The sequence below is a fragment of the Pollicipes pollicipes genome, unplaced genomic scaffold (genome assembly GCF_011947565.3).
Source record: "Pollicipes pollicipes isolate AB1234 unplaced genomic scaffold, Ppol_2.1 Scaffold_6052;HRSCAF=7182_pilon_pilon_pilon, whole genome shotgun sequence".
Classification (NCBI taxonomy): domain Eukaryota; kingdom Metazoa; phylum Arthropoda; class Thecostraca; order Pollicipedomorpha; family Pollicipedidae; genus Pollicipes; species Pollicipes pollicipes.
In genome coordinates this window covers 20,738,564-20,755,747 of record NW_023596805.1, presented here as the reverse complement: position 1 = coordinate 20,755,747, position 17,184 = coordinate 20,738,564, and the positions used below count along the sequence as shown (strand labels likewise).

Below are 17,184 nucleotides of genomic sequence, written 5' to 3'. Positions count from 1 at the left end.
CTTAAAGAGGTAAGGTCTCGACAAACACTCCGTTGTTGCATTAGATTGTCCGATTCCCCAGAAATTCACTTCAATGAATCCATGGCCCGACTTTGGCCTGCCCTAGGTCAGGTCTGCCCCGCCCTGATCTTGACCTGCCCTGCCCTAGGCGCCTCTACAAGGTACATCTTAAGTTGTGATTTAGATGTACCAAACAATCTGTCGTTCAGTTGTCTAGAGCCATGCAAAATTTGGTGCGGCTATCCGCGCCGTTCGGAACCTATTTCGCAAAATACCTTCCGGAGGGTCAATTTGACCCTAACCCCACCCGAGCGCCTGTTAAGTCACGAGTGAATCCCGAGCCAATGTCACGCGGCTGGTTCCAGTGGTGCTGTCACCTTTCGTGAGAACACAAAATTATTAGCTCCGCACTTTTTACTACCGGATCACCTTGGCTTCAAACGTATATTACAACCCGAATGATAACAAGAGAGTTTCGTTTTCGTACCCAATTAGTCAAAGCGCTCCGTAATTAGCCTTCCAAGCTACATTTTGGCCCTCATGAGATTGCTATAAGAGTTCTACCCGAAATATCCAGACATCACTCAAGTTGAAGTTATCAAAGAAATCCTGCGTGGTTTTGTGCTTTACATTTCGTGTCGTTTCTAATCAACATTCGAAATCGGCCGCTGGGACGAGCACCAGAAACCGATCATAACGCACAACTTTTCTACAAGTTACCGAATTTGAAGACCTAATATAGTACTGTCACATTCAATGAAATGGTGGATCACCATCAACATCCAACATAACCCAAAAAACAAGTGTCCAAAATCCAAACACTTATTATATGTGGGGACCAAGTCCCAGGGGGCATCACAATGTCGCATGGACCTCTTGGCCCACCCCTGGTTGTAGTTACCATGAACTATGCTCCCTACAACACAATTTATTCTCCCCTTACTGTCAGCGAGGGAAGGGGAAAGGGAAGCGGCAGTATTGAGTTGAAGTATGTAAGTAAGAAAAGCAGCAAAGAAGTAGGCTGTTGTTGGATACTTTATTTTTCTTCATATTCTAATCCGTGGCGCATGATGCGTGCTTCCTCATATTCTGCGGTGCATGAGCGTCAAACCAAAAATTAGTGACCATATTTCTCTGAGCATAACGCACAACAGCGCCATCCTCGTCGCCACTCCAGTATATGTCGTGTGGGTGGGAGGGTTAGGATGTTGTTCCGCGTATTTTGTTTTGCATTTCCGGGTAGCCAACGGTGGTAACACTTTGCTTGTGTAGGTTCTTAAACGTGCTTGTGATAATGTGCGACTTTTTGAGTTGCTTCTTTCATTGATGACTCATACATGGCTCGAAACTACGGTGATCATGCTGTTTTAGCAGTATAGCATGGCGGTTACTTCAGTTACATCAGTTAAATATTCCTCTGCTTTTGCAGATAGAAGGCTCAATATGGTTTGATGTTTGGAGGTGGACATGCTGTGCTCTAACAAGATCCATCCATTTCAAGACTTTTGTCAGGTAAGGTGAGATTTGTGTGACAAACATTCTTTGCATTTACCATTAACATTTTGTAAAATTAATTTAAGTGCAGGGTGTGTTTCATGGAGCTATGCTAAGCATTTTTCCTATTTAAATTTATCAAACATTGACTTTTAATGGCAGCAGACAGGTAGTGAATATAGCCTTTGAGCTGTTCATCTTTTATGAATTAACTTTTGTGTTTATTCTTGTTGGTAGTATAACATATCATCATCCTGTAGATGATATGCCTCTATATGAGCAACAGATTGAAACCTGTTACCTAACCAAAGGGGTATGGATTATTTACCACCCTTAAGATGTGATTGTCCTAACTTATGAACCCAATACCTTGGTAGATTCCATGGAGCAACCTTTATCATGTGGCTATAACATAACCATGAACCTGTGAGGATTCCTTTGATTGCAAGAGAAGGAATATGCCCAGTCACCATGCTATGATGCACATGGTAAGGTAGCTAGCAGTGTATGAAACATTGAAAAAAGACAATGATGGTGTAACCTGCAGCTGTTCTTGTACCCCATGTGATGAAGGTTTTATCTAATTTAGGGTGTGGCCTAAATGTGCAAATAGAACAGAGGTACAATAGTTCTATAGGCATATTTTGGGCAACATGAATTTCTGATATTTTTATTAGGTGCAGGCAGGCTGAAAAAACTGATGCAGAAAGCAGTTTTTGGTCCTCAAGAAGTCCCAAACATCTGGATTATTACCACTTACATCAGTTTCAAAAGAGCAGTGTCGATTTAGGCTTAGACAAAGTGTTCACAAATTCAAATGAAACTGATTCAAATATTGTAGAAGGCTTGTCCAGGAAGGAATTTTGATTCAGAATGGATCCTGATTCATAGAATGAATCACATTCCAATCACAGACTTAGCCTAGATGTTAACCACATGAGCTTGGCAAGAACAGAACCTGCAGGCTTCTGTCTTTTCTAAGTCCTGAAATGCACAAGTTAAGATAAGCTGATCCATACTAATGGTTCAGCAATGGTTGTAATGTACTAATAATCATGAGAAATATGAAATAGATGTAGTTTTGCAACAACAATACTGTTGGCTGTGACTGATGTGTGGTGGTATTGTATCAGGTGATCCAGGTACTTTTTACTGGTAGTAGTTCTGTGGAGAGCAGCTGAGGGAGCAGTTGTGTGCTTTGATTGGACTAGCACTGGTCATTGACTTGTCCATGGGGAATGATTCCTCTCAACATCGATGTGGGAGGGATGACCACTAGAGCTATGTTGTTGGCAAAATAATTGTTGTGCCAGGACAAATGGTTTGTGCAAACAATACAGAAAGTAATTGGTATGGCAGGTATGGTGTTCTGTTTTGTAGACAATCTCACAATAGCCAATGGAGGAGTCATTGGAACTTTATAATGGTCACATATGAAAAATGCTGGTTTTGGGCAGTCAATCATCAATGGAATTCATTCCAATAACTGCTGTGTTTTACTTATGAATGTCAGCTGTGGTGCATTGGCCAGAAGGTGGCTGTTTCCTTCCAAATCCATGGGATATGTCTAGTTTGCTTGCCTGTCCTGGAGAATGCTCTAGACATTAAGGATTTTTACAGGTCTTTCCAACCTGGCAGTCACATCAAACAGTGATGTGTTAATTAACCAGACCTTTTTTGGTAACTGCCCTAATAGATTGCATGTGTAGCTTCAGATGTACAGCATTTGCTGAGCAAAACTTGTTTGGACCCTGGACACTGCTTAAGTTGTGCTATTCTGGCTCAGTGGGTATTGCCACCAACATTTTTGGCCAGTATTGTTTGTGCCTTGTAATGTTATCACCTGTCTTGTGCCAACCTGGTACCATGTGGCTTGTAGCCATGACACCTTTGTTGTCAGCATGGCTAAATTATCACAGCCTTGGATGTTCTCACACAGTCATTCATGGGCAGGAAGAGGAATACTTTTGTGAGATGTCCTTACTTCTTGCTGGCTTAGTTATGCATGCATCACCACCAGCACATCATGGGTACCCCAGGCCCATGAAACACCCTCTATGCTCCTGGTTGCAAATTTCTGCTCATGTGCCACTTCTGCCATTAGGCAAGACCTGTGGAATGATATCTGGCATGCCCAGTATCTGTTGAATAAAGTTAGCACCAATTGAAGAGATACTAAGTGAGTTCTAAGAAAAATTACAATAGATTGGCCCTGGTGAGATGTCTATCAAATGATGCTAGTCTTCAGTGAAGATCGCCTTTTTTCATTGGAGTCTGTCATGCCTAAACCTTGGCTGGAGATGTTCACAAACTCTTGCTGAATGCTATCAGTGTCTTGAGTTTTTTCTCCTGGTAAAGTGAAGTGTTAGCCATATTTTCAGGCGTGACACAGGTGATTGGGAACAACACATCCTCAACCAGCATTGTGACAGACTTGCACTGGAAGGAATATCTTGAAAATTCTGAATGCCTCTCCCTCTCCCATGTTTGACTGGGGGTGAAATCCCTGGTTCAGGCTCAGGTTTGTGGTTCAGTGCCAGGTGTAGCCAAACTGCCTTTGAGTGAAATCAGTCCCCAAACATCTGGGGCTGAGCTAAATGCCATGCACTGCTTGCAGCGCAATATGCTCAAGCTGTGACCTGTTTACAGTGGCCAAGAAACATTTATCTTGGGGCAGTAGTGGCAGTGCTTAAAGTGTCCCACGCTGGACCTGAACGTCTCGGGTTCGGGCCCCAGCCACGCCGCTGTCGCATCCCACATGATAACATAGAAAAGGCGTGGAGCTCTGAATGGCCTGTGGCAGTCTGCGAGGCATAAGTATCCAATGTTTATTGAATGCTGACCTCCTAAACAATCAAATACAGCGGGAGGCTTGCTATCTTCAAAGCCCGACATGTCAGGTATTTGACACCGGCGTTTGGTCGATGTCGTCACACATTTACTAGAAGCGAAAGTCGATTGCGCTGTAGAAAGACGCCTGTGGTCATCGTTCTCCTGCCAATGCACTGGCGTTTGTAGCCGGCGTACCCTACTACCACGCCCTCGCGCCAGCAATCTCGCACGCTCGGTGCCGTAAGCTGTTGCATATCCAAAGCACGTGTGACGGCGGACTTGTCCCCCCGGTGACAGACACGGTGACAGGCCGCACCAGCCGAGCGCGGTGCTACCGCCCGCCCGGCAGCGGCCCAGCCAGCCTCAGGCCTGAAGGCTGCTGGAAACTGGTGCGCTTAGCGTCTGGATTGGGCTCAGGTGGAATCACGCCAATGCTGTGTACTGCCGGAGGTGTGGGCCGCGGAACGCGACTCTCCATGCTGCGGGCAGGCGGGGCGACAGGGCGTACAACGCACGCTTGGCTGCAACTACACGGCGCGCCACAGCGCTGCGCGATTGCAGCCGGGGAGCGGGTGTCGTCCGAAGCGCTGACTGTGGCGGTCGTCGACAGATGGCAGCAGCGCGCCGGCGATGAGCGGCCAGCAGCAGCAGCGGGCGGCGTCCGAGTCGCGCGGCGCCGGCGCCGGCCTCGGCATGAACATGAATAGCCCGTACGGCCAGCACATGGCCGGCAGACCGCGCAGTGAGTCCTCGGCGGCTGGGGTCGCAGGTCACTGCGGCAGGTCACAGCGGGTCGGCCGTGGGAGGGCTGCTGGCGTGTCAGGGGAGGATGTCGGACCAGCAGACGCTCGGCGCAGCCACCGACGGGGGACATTCTACCCTGTAAGGTGGTGAGGCACGTTCTCCGAATGTGTGGGAAAGTGCGTGCTTCGCGCACAAAATGTCACGTGCACACTGACATGTGCCCGCTGAAGAATCATTGCCGCTGACGAGTCGTATGGCGCTGACTAGTCATGTGGCCGTGTCCTCAGGCATGAACGAGTCGCGGCTAACCCCCGGGCCGGGCGACGAGCCGTCGCTGTCGCCGCAGGACTACAACCTGCAGCAGTCCAACCTGGCGCTGCTCCGGGCCGAGCTCAAGGTACGGCGTCCCCTCCCGTGGCCCCGGGCCGAGCTCAAGGTGCGGCTTCCCCTTCGGTGGCCCTGGGTCGAGCTCAAGTTATGGCACCCCTCCCGTGACCCCATGCCGAGCTCAAGGTATGGCACCCCTCCCGTGACCCCGGGCCGAGATCAAGGTACGGCTTCCCGTGCCGTGGCCTGGCCGGGGTCGGTCGGACTGCCGCCGCCGCTCTGTTGATGCCGTCTCCTGTCGCGTGGTAGCCAGGGGGCGGTGTGGCCTGTGGCTGCGGTGTCTGGCGACAGCCGCCTCGACAGCGATCCTCCGAGGGCGGACACCTTCGGGGCGGAGGGGTTTCTTATGTGATGGCGCCCTAGTGCGCGCCATCGTCTGGGGTTGTGTTGAAAGGCGTCGCCGTCTTTGCCCGCGGTGTAATGTGCTTTCATTGCGGCTTGCACGGAGCCGCCGTGTTTCCGTGCCATGTGACGCACGGTGAGGGCCGGTCTCGCTTCGGCCCGCCGGACGAGCGTCCGGTACGCCCCGCGGCGAGTCCACGGCTCACGTTACAGGCCGGTCTTATGTACACGGCACCACATCGGCGACCGCGCCCGTGCTATGGCGGCAGACCGCAGCCCTGCCGGGGGTTAGGACATGCTGCGTGACTGGTGGAGGTTTTGGTTCTGTATTGCGCACGCTTGGTCCGCGACTGCACATCTGGTGTGACTCGGTACGGTGACACCCGTTGTGGACCAGGGCCTACCTGTCATGAGTTGCCCCCCCCCCCCTCCCCCTCTTCCTGACCCGTTGCCCTTTGTGCGGCCACGACGTAGCCGTCGGTGGCTACTCTCCCGACATTCGAGCCGGGACTGACCGGTCGTGCCGATGTGACCCCGACACGCCCCGCGGTGACACCTCCGTGCGGCCCTCTGACCTCCCGCCCGGCCGCGAACCCTCGGCGCTCCGCTTGGCGTCCCGCCGCTCTGGCCTCGGCCTCACCTGAGCCCGCCGCCGGCCGGCAGCTGGTGACCCAGGAGCGGGACAGCTTGCGGAAGGAGCTGACCAAGACGCTGACGGAGCGGGATGTGGCGCTGCGGCGGCTGGGCGCTGCCTCGGCCAGCTTCGACGCCTCTACGAACGAGGACATGCCCGGCCGCTACGGCCAGCTGTTCCTGCACCCGGGCGCGGACAGCACCGCCGCCGCCTACGGTGAGCTGACGGGCGGTGGCGGCTCGGGTTCGAAGCCGGCTCGCGGCAGGAGTTTTGCCGTCGTTCGCGGCGATCGGCGCGCAGCGGGGGCCGCTGATTGCCCTGAGGGTCTGGGTCGGGTCGGAGCCCCTCCGCGGCGCTCGAGTGGGAGGATGGGATGGCGCGCCGGCGCGCGCGGGAGGGGCGTAGAGCGCTGCCACCCGCGTGTTGCGCGGGCCGGACGGGATGGGGGGCCATCGCCGGCCCCGCGCGGCCGGAGGGACGGACAGAGCTGCCGCGGCGGGGCACCTGCGCGCGCGAGCTTTGTCTGTTCGAGGTGACCTGTTGGGCGTGTCGATTGTGGAGAGAGTCCACCGCTCCGTACGGTTGGGTCGTGGTTGGAGTGGTGACGGCATTGGCGCGCCGCGCGGAGCACCGCACTGACGCCAGTCTGGACGGGGTGAAGCGGGGTGCGACTGTGAGTGACTGAGTGTCGCCCGGCCGCCGCAGCCACGTTGTCGCGCCACAGCAGCCCCAGCATGGAGAAGTGGACACCGCCCGGCTCCAAGGAGCATGAGAAGCTCAAGCTGCATTACGAGCGCGCCATCCTGGACCTGCAGACGCTCAAGAGGTCAGGCCCGCACGTGTGCCGGTGCCGTGCCAGGGGGAGGCAGCAGTCCCCGCTGGTGCCGTGCGGAGGCGTGTGGCGAGCACGGCCGAGGCTGTGGTGATAGGGGCCTCTACAACAGCCGTGCGTGGGGCGTTGTTTTGTTCGAGCTTTGCTGCGGAGATTGGGCCGGGCCGTTGCGTGTTTGCCATTTGCTCCAAAACAGGTGTTCTTAACTGGCATACTGTAATCGTCCTAGACCACGGGCTTAAAAAGCTACCCGACGCCCGGTGTGTGGGCCTCACTGGCCGGCGTCCGTGAGGGTGGTCAATAGCCGCCCTCTCCGCCTGCGAAACACCGCCAGGCGATGGCCAGCTCTCGCCACGCTAACCATTCGGCGTGTCACCTGGTGTTCTCGTCAGCTGGCAGCGGCGCTGCTCGCTGTCCGGTGCCCGGCCGGCCGGCCGGGCACCCGCCCTCCGAGCGCGGTCAGGCGTCGCCGCGCGCCGCCAGCGACGGCCCTGTCCAGCCCCACCCACCCCGCCCCGCCTACAGGCAGCTGAACGAGTCGCAGCGTGCGTGCGAGGTGGCCAAGCGGGAGGCGGACAGCGCGCGCGGCAAGCACAAGGTGTCGCTGGGCAAGCTGGAGGTGCTGGCGGCCGAGGCGGGCTCGCTGCGCTCCCAGTTCAGCGTGGCTAGCGCCGAGCGCGACCGGCTGCAGCTGGAGCTGAAGCGGCTGCAGGCGCTGCTCGACACGACGGACAGAAGGAAGGTGGGTGGCCGCCGGGCTGGGCTGTGGGCCGGCGCCCGACATAGACAGGAGGAAGGTGGGTGGCCGCCGGGGTGGGCTATGGACCGGCACCCGACACAGACGGGAGGAAGGTGGGTGGCCGCCGGGCTGGGCTGTGGGCCGGCGCCCGACACAGACGGGAGGAAGGTGGGTGGCCGCCGGGCTGGGCTGTGGGCCGGCGCCCGACACAGACAGGAGCAAGGTGGGTGGCCGCCGGGCTGGGCTGTGGGCCGGCGCCCGACACAGACAGGAGCAAGGTGGGTGGCCGCCGGGCTGGGCTGTGGGCCGGCGCCCGACACAGACGGGAGCAAGGTGGGTGGCCGCCGGGCTGGGCTGTGGGCCGGCGCCCGACACAGACAGGAGGAAGGTGGGTGGCCGCCGGGCTGGGCTGTGGGCCGGCGCCCGACACAGACGGGAGCAAGGTGGGTGGCCGCCGGGCTGGGCTGTGGGCCGGCGCCCGACACAGACGGGAGCAAGGTGGGTGGCCGCCGGGCTGGGCTGTGGGCCGGCGCCCGGCACAGACGGGAGCAAGGTGGGTGGCCGCCGGGCTGGGCTGTGGGCCGGCGCCCGACACAGACGGGAGCAAGGTGGGTGGCCGCCGAGGTGGGCTGTGGGCCGGCGACGTCGCTTCTGGTGGGCGGCGTCGGAAGCGCGCGGGCTCTGCCACTCGGCACGGCGATGGTGCGCGCGCTCGGCGGCGCCCGGGCCTCCCAGCGACCGCCGTTGAGGGCGGCCAACTGGCGTCCGGGACGGTAGGCCACGCTGAGCTGTCTGAGGCTGCCCTGGCACCGGGTCACGCCCGCCTGCTCGGCTCTGGCCTGCTGCAGGATCGGACGACACCTCACCTGGATCTGACGCGCCGGTCTGACTGGGGTTGGTGTGCATACCGACCCTGACGGTCCGGATCTGACTGATCGGATCTGGTCTGGCTGACCGGATCTGATTTGGCTGACCGGATCTGGTCTGGTTGACCGGATCTGCTCTGACTGATCGGATCTGGTCTGGCTGACCGGATCCGATCTGACCAGCGTCTGACTGGCGGGATATGATCGGCCTGGTCCGATGTGATCTGACTGACGCGTCGTGTGCTCACTAACTGGACATGGTCCGGCTGACCCTGACCGGGCTGACGCCGACCTCGACCGGACGCGCCGGCAGGACGCCGGCGGGAAGGAGGCGGGCCCGGTGGACGCGGCCCAGCAGTCGTACCGCAACGCCGTGTACAAGTACGAGACGATGCGCGAGGAGTACGAGGCGCTGCGGAGCCGGCTGGACGATGTGGTCGCCTCTCACTCAGCCGCCGTGAGCAAGCTAGAGCTCTGTCAGGTGAGTCGGCGGGGGCTTTTGGATGTGAGAGGCTGCGTTTTCACGGGTGAGCCGACTGGGCTCCCATGGGCGAGTTGGCTGGAGTTGCGCAGGCGGGAGTCTGGGACTCAAAGGTGAAGAGGTCGAACCCTCAAGTGACAGCGAGCTGGACTCCGTGGGTTAGTCTACGACTCGCACGCGTGAAGAGGCTGAATCCTTGCTGTTTAGCAGACCGGGGTCGCACAGGCGAGCCATTGGGGCTTCTCAGGCATGAGCACCTTACCGGGCTACCAGCACCACGCACGTGCTTAAATACCCGAGCGATGCCTGTTGGCGACCTCCCACCTGCCTGCGGCTTCCGAGAAATCGCCTCAAGAGCTCCCTGCGCCCTGCATGTCCTGCATGTCCTGCACGTTCGCACATCCCGTACGCCCGCACGTCCTGCACGTCCGCACGTATTGCACGCCCGCACGTCCTGTACGTCCGTTCGCCCTGTACGCCCGCACCCCCCGCACGCCCCGCACGTCCACACGTCCTGTACGCCTGGCTCCAACCTATTTACCTCTGAGAGCCCCAGCCTGCTCTCAGGAGGGTTCGGCCTCTTCGTGTTAGAGGGTCCGGCCTCTTAGTAAGCATTAGTCCCAGACTTGTCCGGGCTAGCACCAGCCCGCCGAAGTCAGCCGTCCCCATCCGCACTCCATGCGCGCGCCAAGCTCGGGGCTGGGGTCGGGCGCGGCGCGGCTGTCGGCCCGCCGCTGGCCGCTGTCGCCGCACTGCCGACGGCGCGGGCTGGGCAGGGCGGCGGGGACTGACGGAGGTCGCGAGCGTGGTGTCTGGCGCGGTCGGACCGCGCCGGTCGACCCCGTGACCCATGACCCCATGACCGCGTGACCCATGACCTCGTGGCCGTGGCGACTTCGGCCCGCAGGAGGAGGTGGGTCGACTGAAGAGCCAGCTGGAGGAGGTGCTGCAGGAGAAGGGGGCGGCGCTGCGCGAGCGCACGGCCGCCATCCGCGAGCGGGACGGCCTCAAGCAGCAGTGCACGTCGGCCATCCGGCAGTGGGACAACGCACTCCGGGAGCGCAACGAGTTCAAGGACGCGCTCATCAAGGTGGGCCGAGCACCAGACCGTGGCGGTACGGGGATCGCACCACTGGTGGCGGTTAGAGGGGGAGGAGCAGGGGGGGATCGGACCGCTGGTGACGGTTGGAAGAGAGGGAGGAACAGGAGGGGATCGGTCTGCTGGTGACGGTTGGAGGAGAGGAAGGAGCAGGAGGGGATCGGTCTGCCGGTGAGAGTTGGAGGAGAGGAGCAGGAGGGGATCGGACCGCTGGTGAGGGTTGGAAGAGAGGGAGGAACAGAAGGGGATCGGTCTGCTGGTGAGGGTTGGAGGAGAGGAGCAGGAGGGGATCGGACCGCTGGTGACGGTTGGAAGAGAGGGAGGAACAGAAGGGGATCGGTCTGCTGGTGACGGTTGGAAGAGAGGGAGGAACAGAAGGGGATCGGTCTGCTGGTGAGGGTTGGAGGAGGGGGGAGGGGGGACAGGAGGGGAGGTGGGGAAGCAGGGCGGCGGTCTTTGAAAAAAAAATGTTGGTGACTGAACAATCTCATGCATGAGTGGTGGCAACATCGCTGTGGTTGGTGTCGTCGATAATTGCAAACGTACCTCTGGTTCATTTGAATTCTGATCGTTCGATGTTGAAAACTTGCATTTCTGCGGGCGTGCGATAAGGTTGACTATCGTTCCTGCATCTGGAGGACCTAAACGGGAGTAAACGTTTGTCCTGTTTGGCGGTAGTTCTCCTTCATGTGACCTTTGCTTTGCTGGAGCGGTGCTGCAGTATCACAGAGTGTGCAGCTTCTGTCAGTCCGGACGGTGCTGTCGCCTCGCGCTTCCGTTGGTGGTGCAGCACTCTCTTGAAACCTCCGCTTCTCTCGAGTGTCTGCTGACGGCGGCAGCGGCCGGGCCCTCCGCATTCCGCCGACCGGAGGAGCGCGTGCGATCCCGCCCCCGCCCCCCTCCCCTGCCCCTGATCACCGGCCGCGGTTGCCTCGCCGGCAGATCCAGCAGAAGCACGAGGATGCCAACAAGGAGGTGAACGAGGCGATGGCGCTGCGCATCAAGGCCGGCAAGGAGGTGCGCCGCCTCACCGAGGAGCGCAACACGGCCACCGTCGAGATCAAGTGAGGCGCGCGGCCGGTCCGGACGGCGGGCCGGCGCTGGGTGCCGGCAGGCCCAGGCGCCCGGCCGGTCCGGACGGCGGGCCGGGGCTGGGTGCCGGCAGGCCCAGGCGCCCGGCCGGGCCGGACGGCGGGCCGGGGCTGGGTGCCGGCAGGCCCAGGCGCCCGGCCGGTCCGGACGGCGGGCCGGGGCTGGGTGCCGGCAGGCCCAGGCGCGCGGCCGGTCCGGACGGCGGGCCGGGGCTGGGTGCCGGCAGCCCCAGGCGCCCGGCCGGTCCGGGCGGAGCGTGTGCGGGCGGTGCTGGGTGCGGTTCGGCGTTGGGGCGTGGGTTTCTCGTGCGGTGTCCCGCGTCCGAGCGTCCGGCGGCCGGTCGGTCTCGGCGGCTCAACTCGGTAGCGGCCGCGGTCCTCGCCAGCGGACCGCTCGGTCTCGGCGGCTCAGCTCGGTAGCGGCAGCGGTCCTCGCCAGCGGACTGCTCGGGATCGCAGTCTCACCGAGAGCGAAAACGATTCTCAAAGTTTCACGGAGGCGAGAACGCTGCCGCCGCCGCCGCCGCCTAAGTGAACCGAGCCGCCGGACAGTTTGGCGCCAGCCTGGCTACCGGGCAGTAGTGCTGATGTTGGCTGGGAGCCCCGAGCCCCCCTGGAGGCCCCGTCCCTGCGGCCCGAGGCCACAGGGCGTCTGGGGCCGAACCGTCGCACCAGCGCGGTTCGAGGATGTCTGACGTGGACAGCGGACTGGAGGCGGGACAGGATATGCTCAGTGTCGGCAACCCAAACAGAGAACAGCAAACTTGGTAGTCCGCAATCCGGCCCGAGGCGCGGCGGGTCGGCCGCGCACAGACGTGTGGTTTTGGCAGGGTTATGTGCACCTACTGATCGCCTGCGATTCCGCAGCCGAATCCTGGCCGAGCGGGACACCGTTCACAAGGAGATGGAGCGGCTCCAGGAGGACTGCACGGCGGCCGAGACGCGCGCCAAGGAGCTGGAGTCCAGGAACAAGGACCTGACGTCAGAGGTCGGTGTGACGTCACCCATGTGAATGAGGTCACGTCTCATGCTGCGACATCAATCACCCCAAGTGCTGAACTGTGACAACGGCGGCGACGCGCACGCAGCGCCACGGCCTGAATATGTCATCTGCGTGAACTGTATAAATCTGAGTAGATTATGAATCAGCTTGGTGCTTGAGTTAATGTGGCCTTGACCCTGACCATTGGCCAGCTGGGGTCGCTCCGACGGCAGGTCAGCTCGGTCCTGTAACCTTAACCCTGACCTTGATCCTGACCGCTTACCAGCTGGAGTCACTCCGTCGGGAGATCAGCTCGGCCCTGTAACCTTGACCCCAACCCTGACCGCTCGTCAGCTGGAGTCGCTCCGACGGCAGGTCAGTTCGGCCCTGTAACCTTGACCCCAACCCTGACCGCTCGTCAGCTGGAGTCGCTCCGCCGGGAGATCAGCTCGGCCCTGTAACCTTGACCCCAACCCTGACCGCTCGTCAGTGGATCCGCGGAGATCTCGGCCCGAACCTGCCCACCCTGAGCTCGACTGAGTCGCTCCCCGGGGTCAGCTCGGCCCTGACTGAGACGCTCGCAGATGGCTCCGCCGGAATCTCGGCTCCCGGAGCGGGACCGGGCGTTCCGGCGCGCCTACGAGCTGAGGGACCAGCTAGGCGCCGGACACGACGCGCCCAACAAGAGCAGCTGGAACAGCAACATCAACAGCTACGACAACATCCAGCAGGAGAGGTGTGCGGCCGCCCTGGCACGGGCACCCAGCTGCACAGACGGACTGGATGCTGTGCAGCAGTCGGGTGGGGCAGGCGGGCGCAAACGCTTTTGCCTGCCTGTCAATTAGCACTGGTTGTGCTAAAAAATGGTTGGTTATTTCTCGCTAATTGAGGAAGGCATATTTGTCTTTGGGGAAACACCCAAAGGCATTGTTCCAGTGTTTAGTGTTGTCAGCATGGCCTTGAGCGGGATGTGAGCCTACCACGGCGTGCAGCGTTAAACGGTGGGCCCACCGAGACGTGCGCCGTTGTACGCGCCCGCCGGCGGGTGCTGTTCTTCGCCTGGCGCGGCGGGACGGCGCCGGGGCGTCGGCCGACCCGCCGTGACGACGCCGCTCCCGCCGGCCGCAGGACCAAGAGCAAGGACAGCCTGGACTCGGGCCGCCTCTCCGACTCCAAGTCCTACAAGGAGCGGCTGGACGACATCGACACGGCCAACGTCGAGGTGGAGAAGCTGCGCAAGCTGGTGGAGAAGCTGCAGCAGGAGCTGCATGGTTAGTTGATGACGTTTAGGCTTTGTGACGCCGCAGCATCTGAGACTATGTGGCGTTGCCTGCCTTTCACCATGGCAGGAGGGGCGGGCACCGCAGGGAATGGAATTGTGTACCTCCGGTTTTCAAGACTCGCCGCTCAACCACTGGGCTACGTGTGCCCTGTGTGGCCGGGTAGCAACGCGTTAATGGCGTTCACAGTATTTCACGATGCGTTCGATTAAAGGTGTTTGACGTCATAGTGGGGTAATGTGTGCCATGCGACCGGCCCGGGTGTCACCGTTACAGCCGCCCGTGTGACCTCACAGGCGAGAGACGTGGCGCTGGAGCCGAACCGCTTAACGGCACCGGACCCGCCGGCGACTCCCGCCCTCTCGCCCCGTCTCCTAACGACAGAGACGCAGCCGGGCCCGTCGGGAACTCTTGCCCTCTCGCTCCGTCTCCTCCAGACAGAGGCGCACCCGGACCCGTCGGGGACTCTCGCCTTGTCGCTCCTTCTCCTCCCAACAGAGACGCAGCCGGACCCGCCGACGACTCTCACCCTCTCACCCCCTCTCACCCTGTCACCCGTCTTGCCGACGACTGTCACCATCTCACCCGTCTCTCGACAGAGGTGCAGCCGGGCCCGCCCTGCGATTCTTACCCTCTCACCTTGTCTGCTCCCGACAGAGACGCAGCCGGACCCGCCGACGACTCTCACCCTCTCGCCCCGTCTCCCCCAGAGACGCAGCAGGAGGCGGAGGTGTCGAAGCGACGGCGCGACTGGGCGTTCGCCGAGCGCGACAAGATCGTGATGGAGCGCGAGAGCATCCGGCAGCTGTGCGACCGGCTGCGGCGCGAGCGCGACCGCGCCGTCAGCGACCAGGCCAAGGCGCTGCGCGACGCCGACGACGTGCGCAAGCAGAAGAACGAGGCCAACAAGGAGCTGAAAGACCTGAGGTAGGCCCGCGGTGGCGGACGGGGTGGGGACGTCCCCCGACCACGACCCACACCCCGGCAGGGCGGGGTCGGGCAGCGGTCGCCGGCTGTGTGCGTGTGTGGCCGCCGGCTGTGTGTGTTTGTGTGGCCGCCGGCTTTGTGTACGTGTGTGGACACCGGCTGTATGTGCGTGTGGCTGCCGGCTGTGCGTGTGTGGACACCGGCTGTGTGTACGTGTGTGGCCACCGTCTGTATGTGCGTGTGCGGCCGCCGGTTGACGGAGCCCGTGTTGGCTGTGTCGGCAGGGAGCACATGGAGCACTGTCACCTGGCGCCGTATTCGATGGCTGAGGAGGCGCCGCTGCTGGATCCTTCCGACCGTGCCGAGTGGGAGAGTCTGCAGCTGAGTCTGGACACGGTCAGTGGCGCCAGTCTGGACACGGTCAGTGGCGCCAGTCTGGACACGGTCAGTGGCGCCAGTCTGGACACGGTCAGTGGCGCCAGTCTGGACACGGTCAGTGGCGCCAGTCTGGACACGGTCAGTAGCGCCAATCTGGACACGGTCAGTGACGCCAGTCTGGACACGGTCAGTGACGCCAGACTGGACACGGTCAGTTACGCCAGACTGGACACGGTCAGTGGCGCCAGTCTGGACACGGTCAGTGACGCCAGTCTGGACACGGTCAGTGGCGCCAGTCTGGACACGGTCAGTGGCGCCAGACTGGACACGGTCAGTGGCGCCAGTCTGGACATGGTCAGTGACGCCAGTCTGGACATGGTCAGTGACGCCAGACTGGACACGCGTCAGGACGCCAGTCTGACACGGTCTGGCGCCAGTCTGGACATGGTCAGTGGACCCCAGTCTGACACGGTCAGTGGCGCCAGTCTGGAAACGGTCAGTGGCGACAGTCTGGACACCGGTCCGTGACGCCAGACACTGGACACGGTCAGTGGCGCCGTCTGGAACACGTTTCAGTGGCGCCAATCTGGACACGGTCAGTGGCGCCAAATCCTGGACACGGTCAGTTACGCCAGACCTGGACACGGTCAGGACGCCCGTATGGAACACGGTCAGTGTGCGCCAGTCCTGGATACGGTCAGTGGCGCCAATCTGGACACGGTCAGTGGCGCCAGTCCGGATACGGTCAGTGGCGCCAATCTGGACACGGTCAGTTACGCCAGTCTGGACACGGTTAGTGGCGCCGGACTGGACACGGTCGGTGACGCCAGTCTGGACATGGTGACAGACGCGCCGGTCAGAGCTCGCCTACGAAGCTGTGGCAATCTGGTGGCTGCGACGGCTTAGTGACCGAGTCCCCGACGCTAGTCCCTGACGCTAGTCCCCGACGCTAGTCCCCGACGCTAGTCCCCGACGCTAGTCCCCGACGCTAGTCCCCAATGCTTGTCTCTGTCGCTAGTCTCTGTCGCTAATTCCTGCCCCTAGCCCCCGACGCTAGTCCCAGACGCTAGTCCCTGCCCCTAGTCCCAGACGCTAGTCCCAGACGTTAGTCCCCGACGCTCGCCGCGGCGCGCTGACTGTCTCGAGAGGACGGTCCCTCAGTTCGCCGATCCAGATCGCAGCATCGGCGCCGCACTCCAGCGACGTCCCTCCCGGCTGTGGGAGGCGGGGTGGGCCTGACCGCAGCCCCCGTGTCCCTCCACGTCCCCCTCTCACCCGCTTTAGTGACGTCCCTCCCGGCTGTGGGAGGCGGGATAGGCCTGACCGCAGCTCCCGTGTCCCTCCACGTCCCCCTCTCACCCGCTCTAGTGACGTCCCTCCCGGCTGTGGGAGGCAGGATGGACCTGACCCCAGCTCCTCTGTCCCTCCATGTCCCGTTCTCGCCCCGCCGGTTCCGCTGCGTCCCTTTCGCCGGCCGTGCCCTGACGCGCGCCCTTCTGGCCGACCGACAGGGCTGCAGTTCGGACGGCCTCCGCGGCGTGGCGCTGAGCGGCGGCGTCGACAGCGACCGCGACTCGGACGGCGCGCGCTCCCCGCTGACGGTGGCCGCCGTGTCGGCCGACAGCGTGGCGGCCGGCCGGCTCATGCCAGGTCAGTGCTGCGGTTCGGGAGGCGGCCGGCGGCGGAGGTCGGGCGTCATGTCAGCCGGCCTTGTCGTGGGCGCTGGGTGTGAGTGTGTCACGCGTGTGTTGTCTTCCGGCCTGGGATGTCAGGGTGCTGCCCTGTTGTCACCTGTTGACATGTTGCATGCTGGGTTGTTGACAGCGGAACGCCTGTTGGTCATGGGTCGGAAGAAACCAAACTAGACATGGCTGGGCTGAAGTGACCTGGCTGTGACCTGGCCTCCTCTTTATTGTGCTGTGGCAGTTTTGACCGCACCGTGCCGCGACTGTGACAGAGCCGTGCTCTGACCGGACCCTGACCCGGCCTGCCTTGTTTTGCGCCGCGGTGTTTTCCTGATCGGACCGTGCCTCAACGGTGACCGAGCTGTGTTCTGACTTGACCCTGGCCTGACCC

The 17,184-nt window shown here is 61.1% G+C and overlaps 1 protein-coding gene across 1 annotated transcript in view; it reads left to right on the top strand.

Moving 5' to 3' along the window:
* Window positions 1-1,179: 1,179 nt before the first annotated feature.
* Dlg5 (MAGUK family member discs large 5) overlaps window positions 1,180-17,184 on the top strand; it is a 35,778-nt gene continuing 19,773 nt past the window's right edge. The window contains exons 1-18 of the mRNA XM_037228033.1: window positions 1,180-1,268; window positions 1,430-1,512; window positions 4,937-5,068; window positions 5,358-5,467; window positions 6,463-6,649; window positions 7,139-7,259; window positions 7,791-8,007; window positions 9,184-9,351; window positions 10,259-10,441; window positions 11,393-11,514; window positions 12,409-12,529; window positions 12,946-12,975; window positions 13,108-13,259; window positions 13,652-13,794; window positions 14,514-14,730; window positions 15,015-15,126; window positions 16,620-16,697; window positions 16,734-16,758. Coding sequence (XP_037083928.1) covers window positions 4,957-5,068; window positions 5,358-5,467; window positions 6,463-6,649; window positions 7,139-7,259; window positions 7,791-8,007; window positions 9,184-9,351; window positions 10,259-10,441; window positions 11,393-11,514; window positions 12,409-12,529; window positions 12,946-12,975; window positions 13,108-13,259; window positions 13,652-13,794; window positions 14,514-14,730; window positions 15,015-15,126; window positions 16,620-16,697; window positions 16,734-16,758 — 2,098 coding nt within the window. The 5' untranslated portion in view covers window positions 1,180-1,268; window positions 1,430-1,512; window positions 4,937-4,956. The remainder of the gene's footprint in view (window positions 1,269-1,429; window positions 1,513-4,936; window positions 5,069-5,357; window positions 5,468-6,462; window positions 6,650-7,138; window positions 7,260-7,790; window positions 8,008-9,183; window positions 9,352-10,258; window positions 10,442-11,392; window positions 11,515-12,408; window positions 12,530-12,945; window positions 12,976-13,107; window positions 13,260-13,651; window positions 13,795-14,513; window positions 14,731-15,014; window positions 15,127-16,619; window positions 16,698-16,733; window positions 16,759-17,184) is intronic.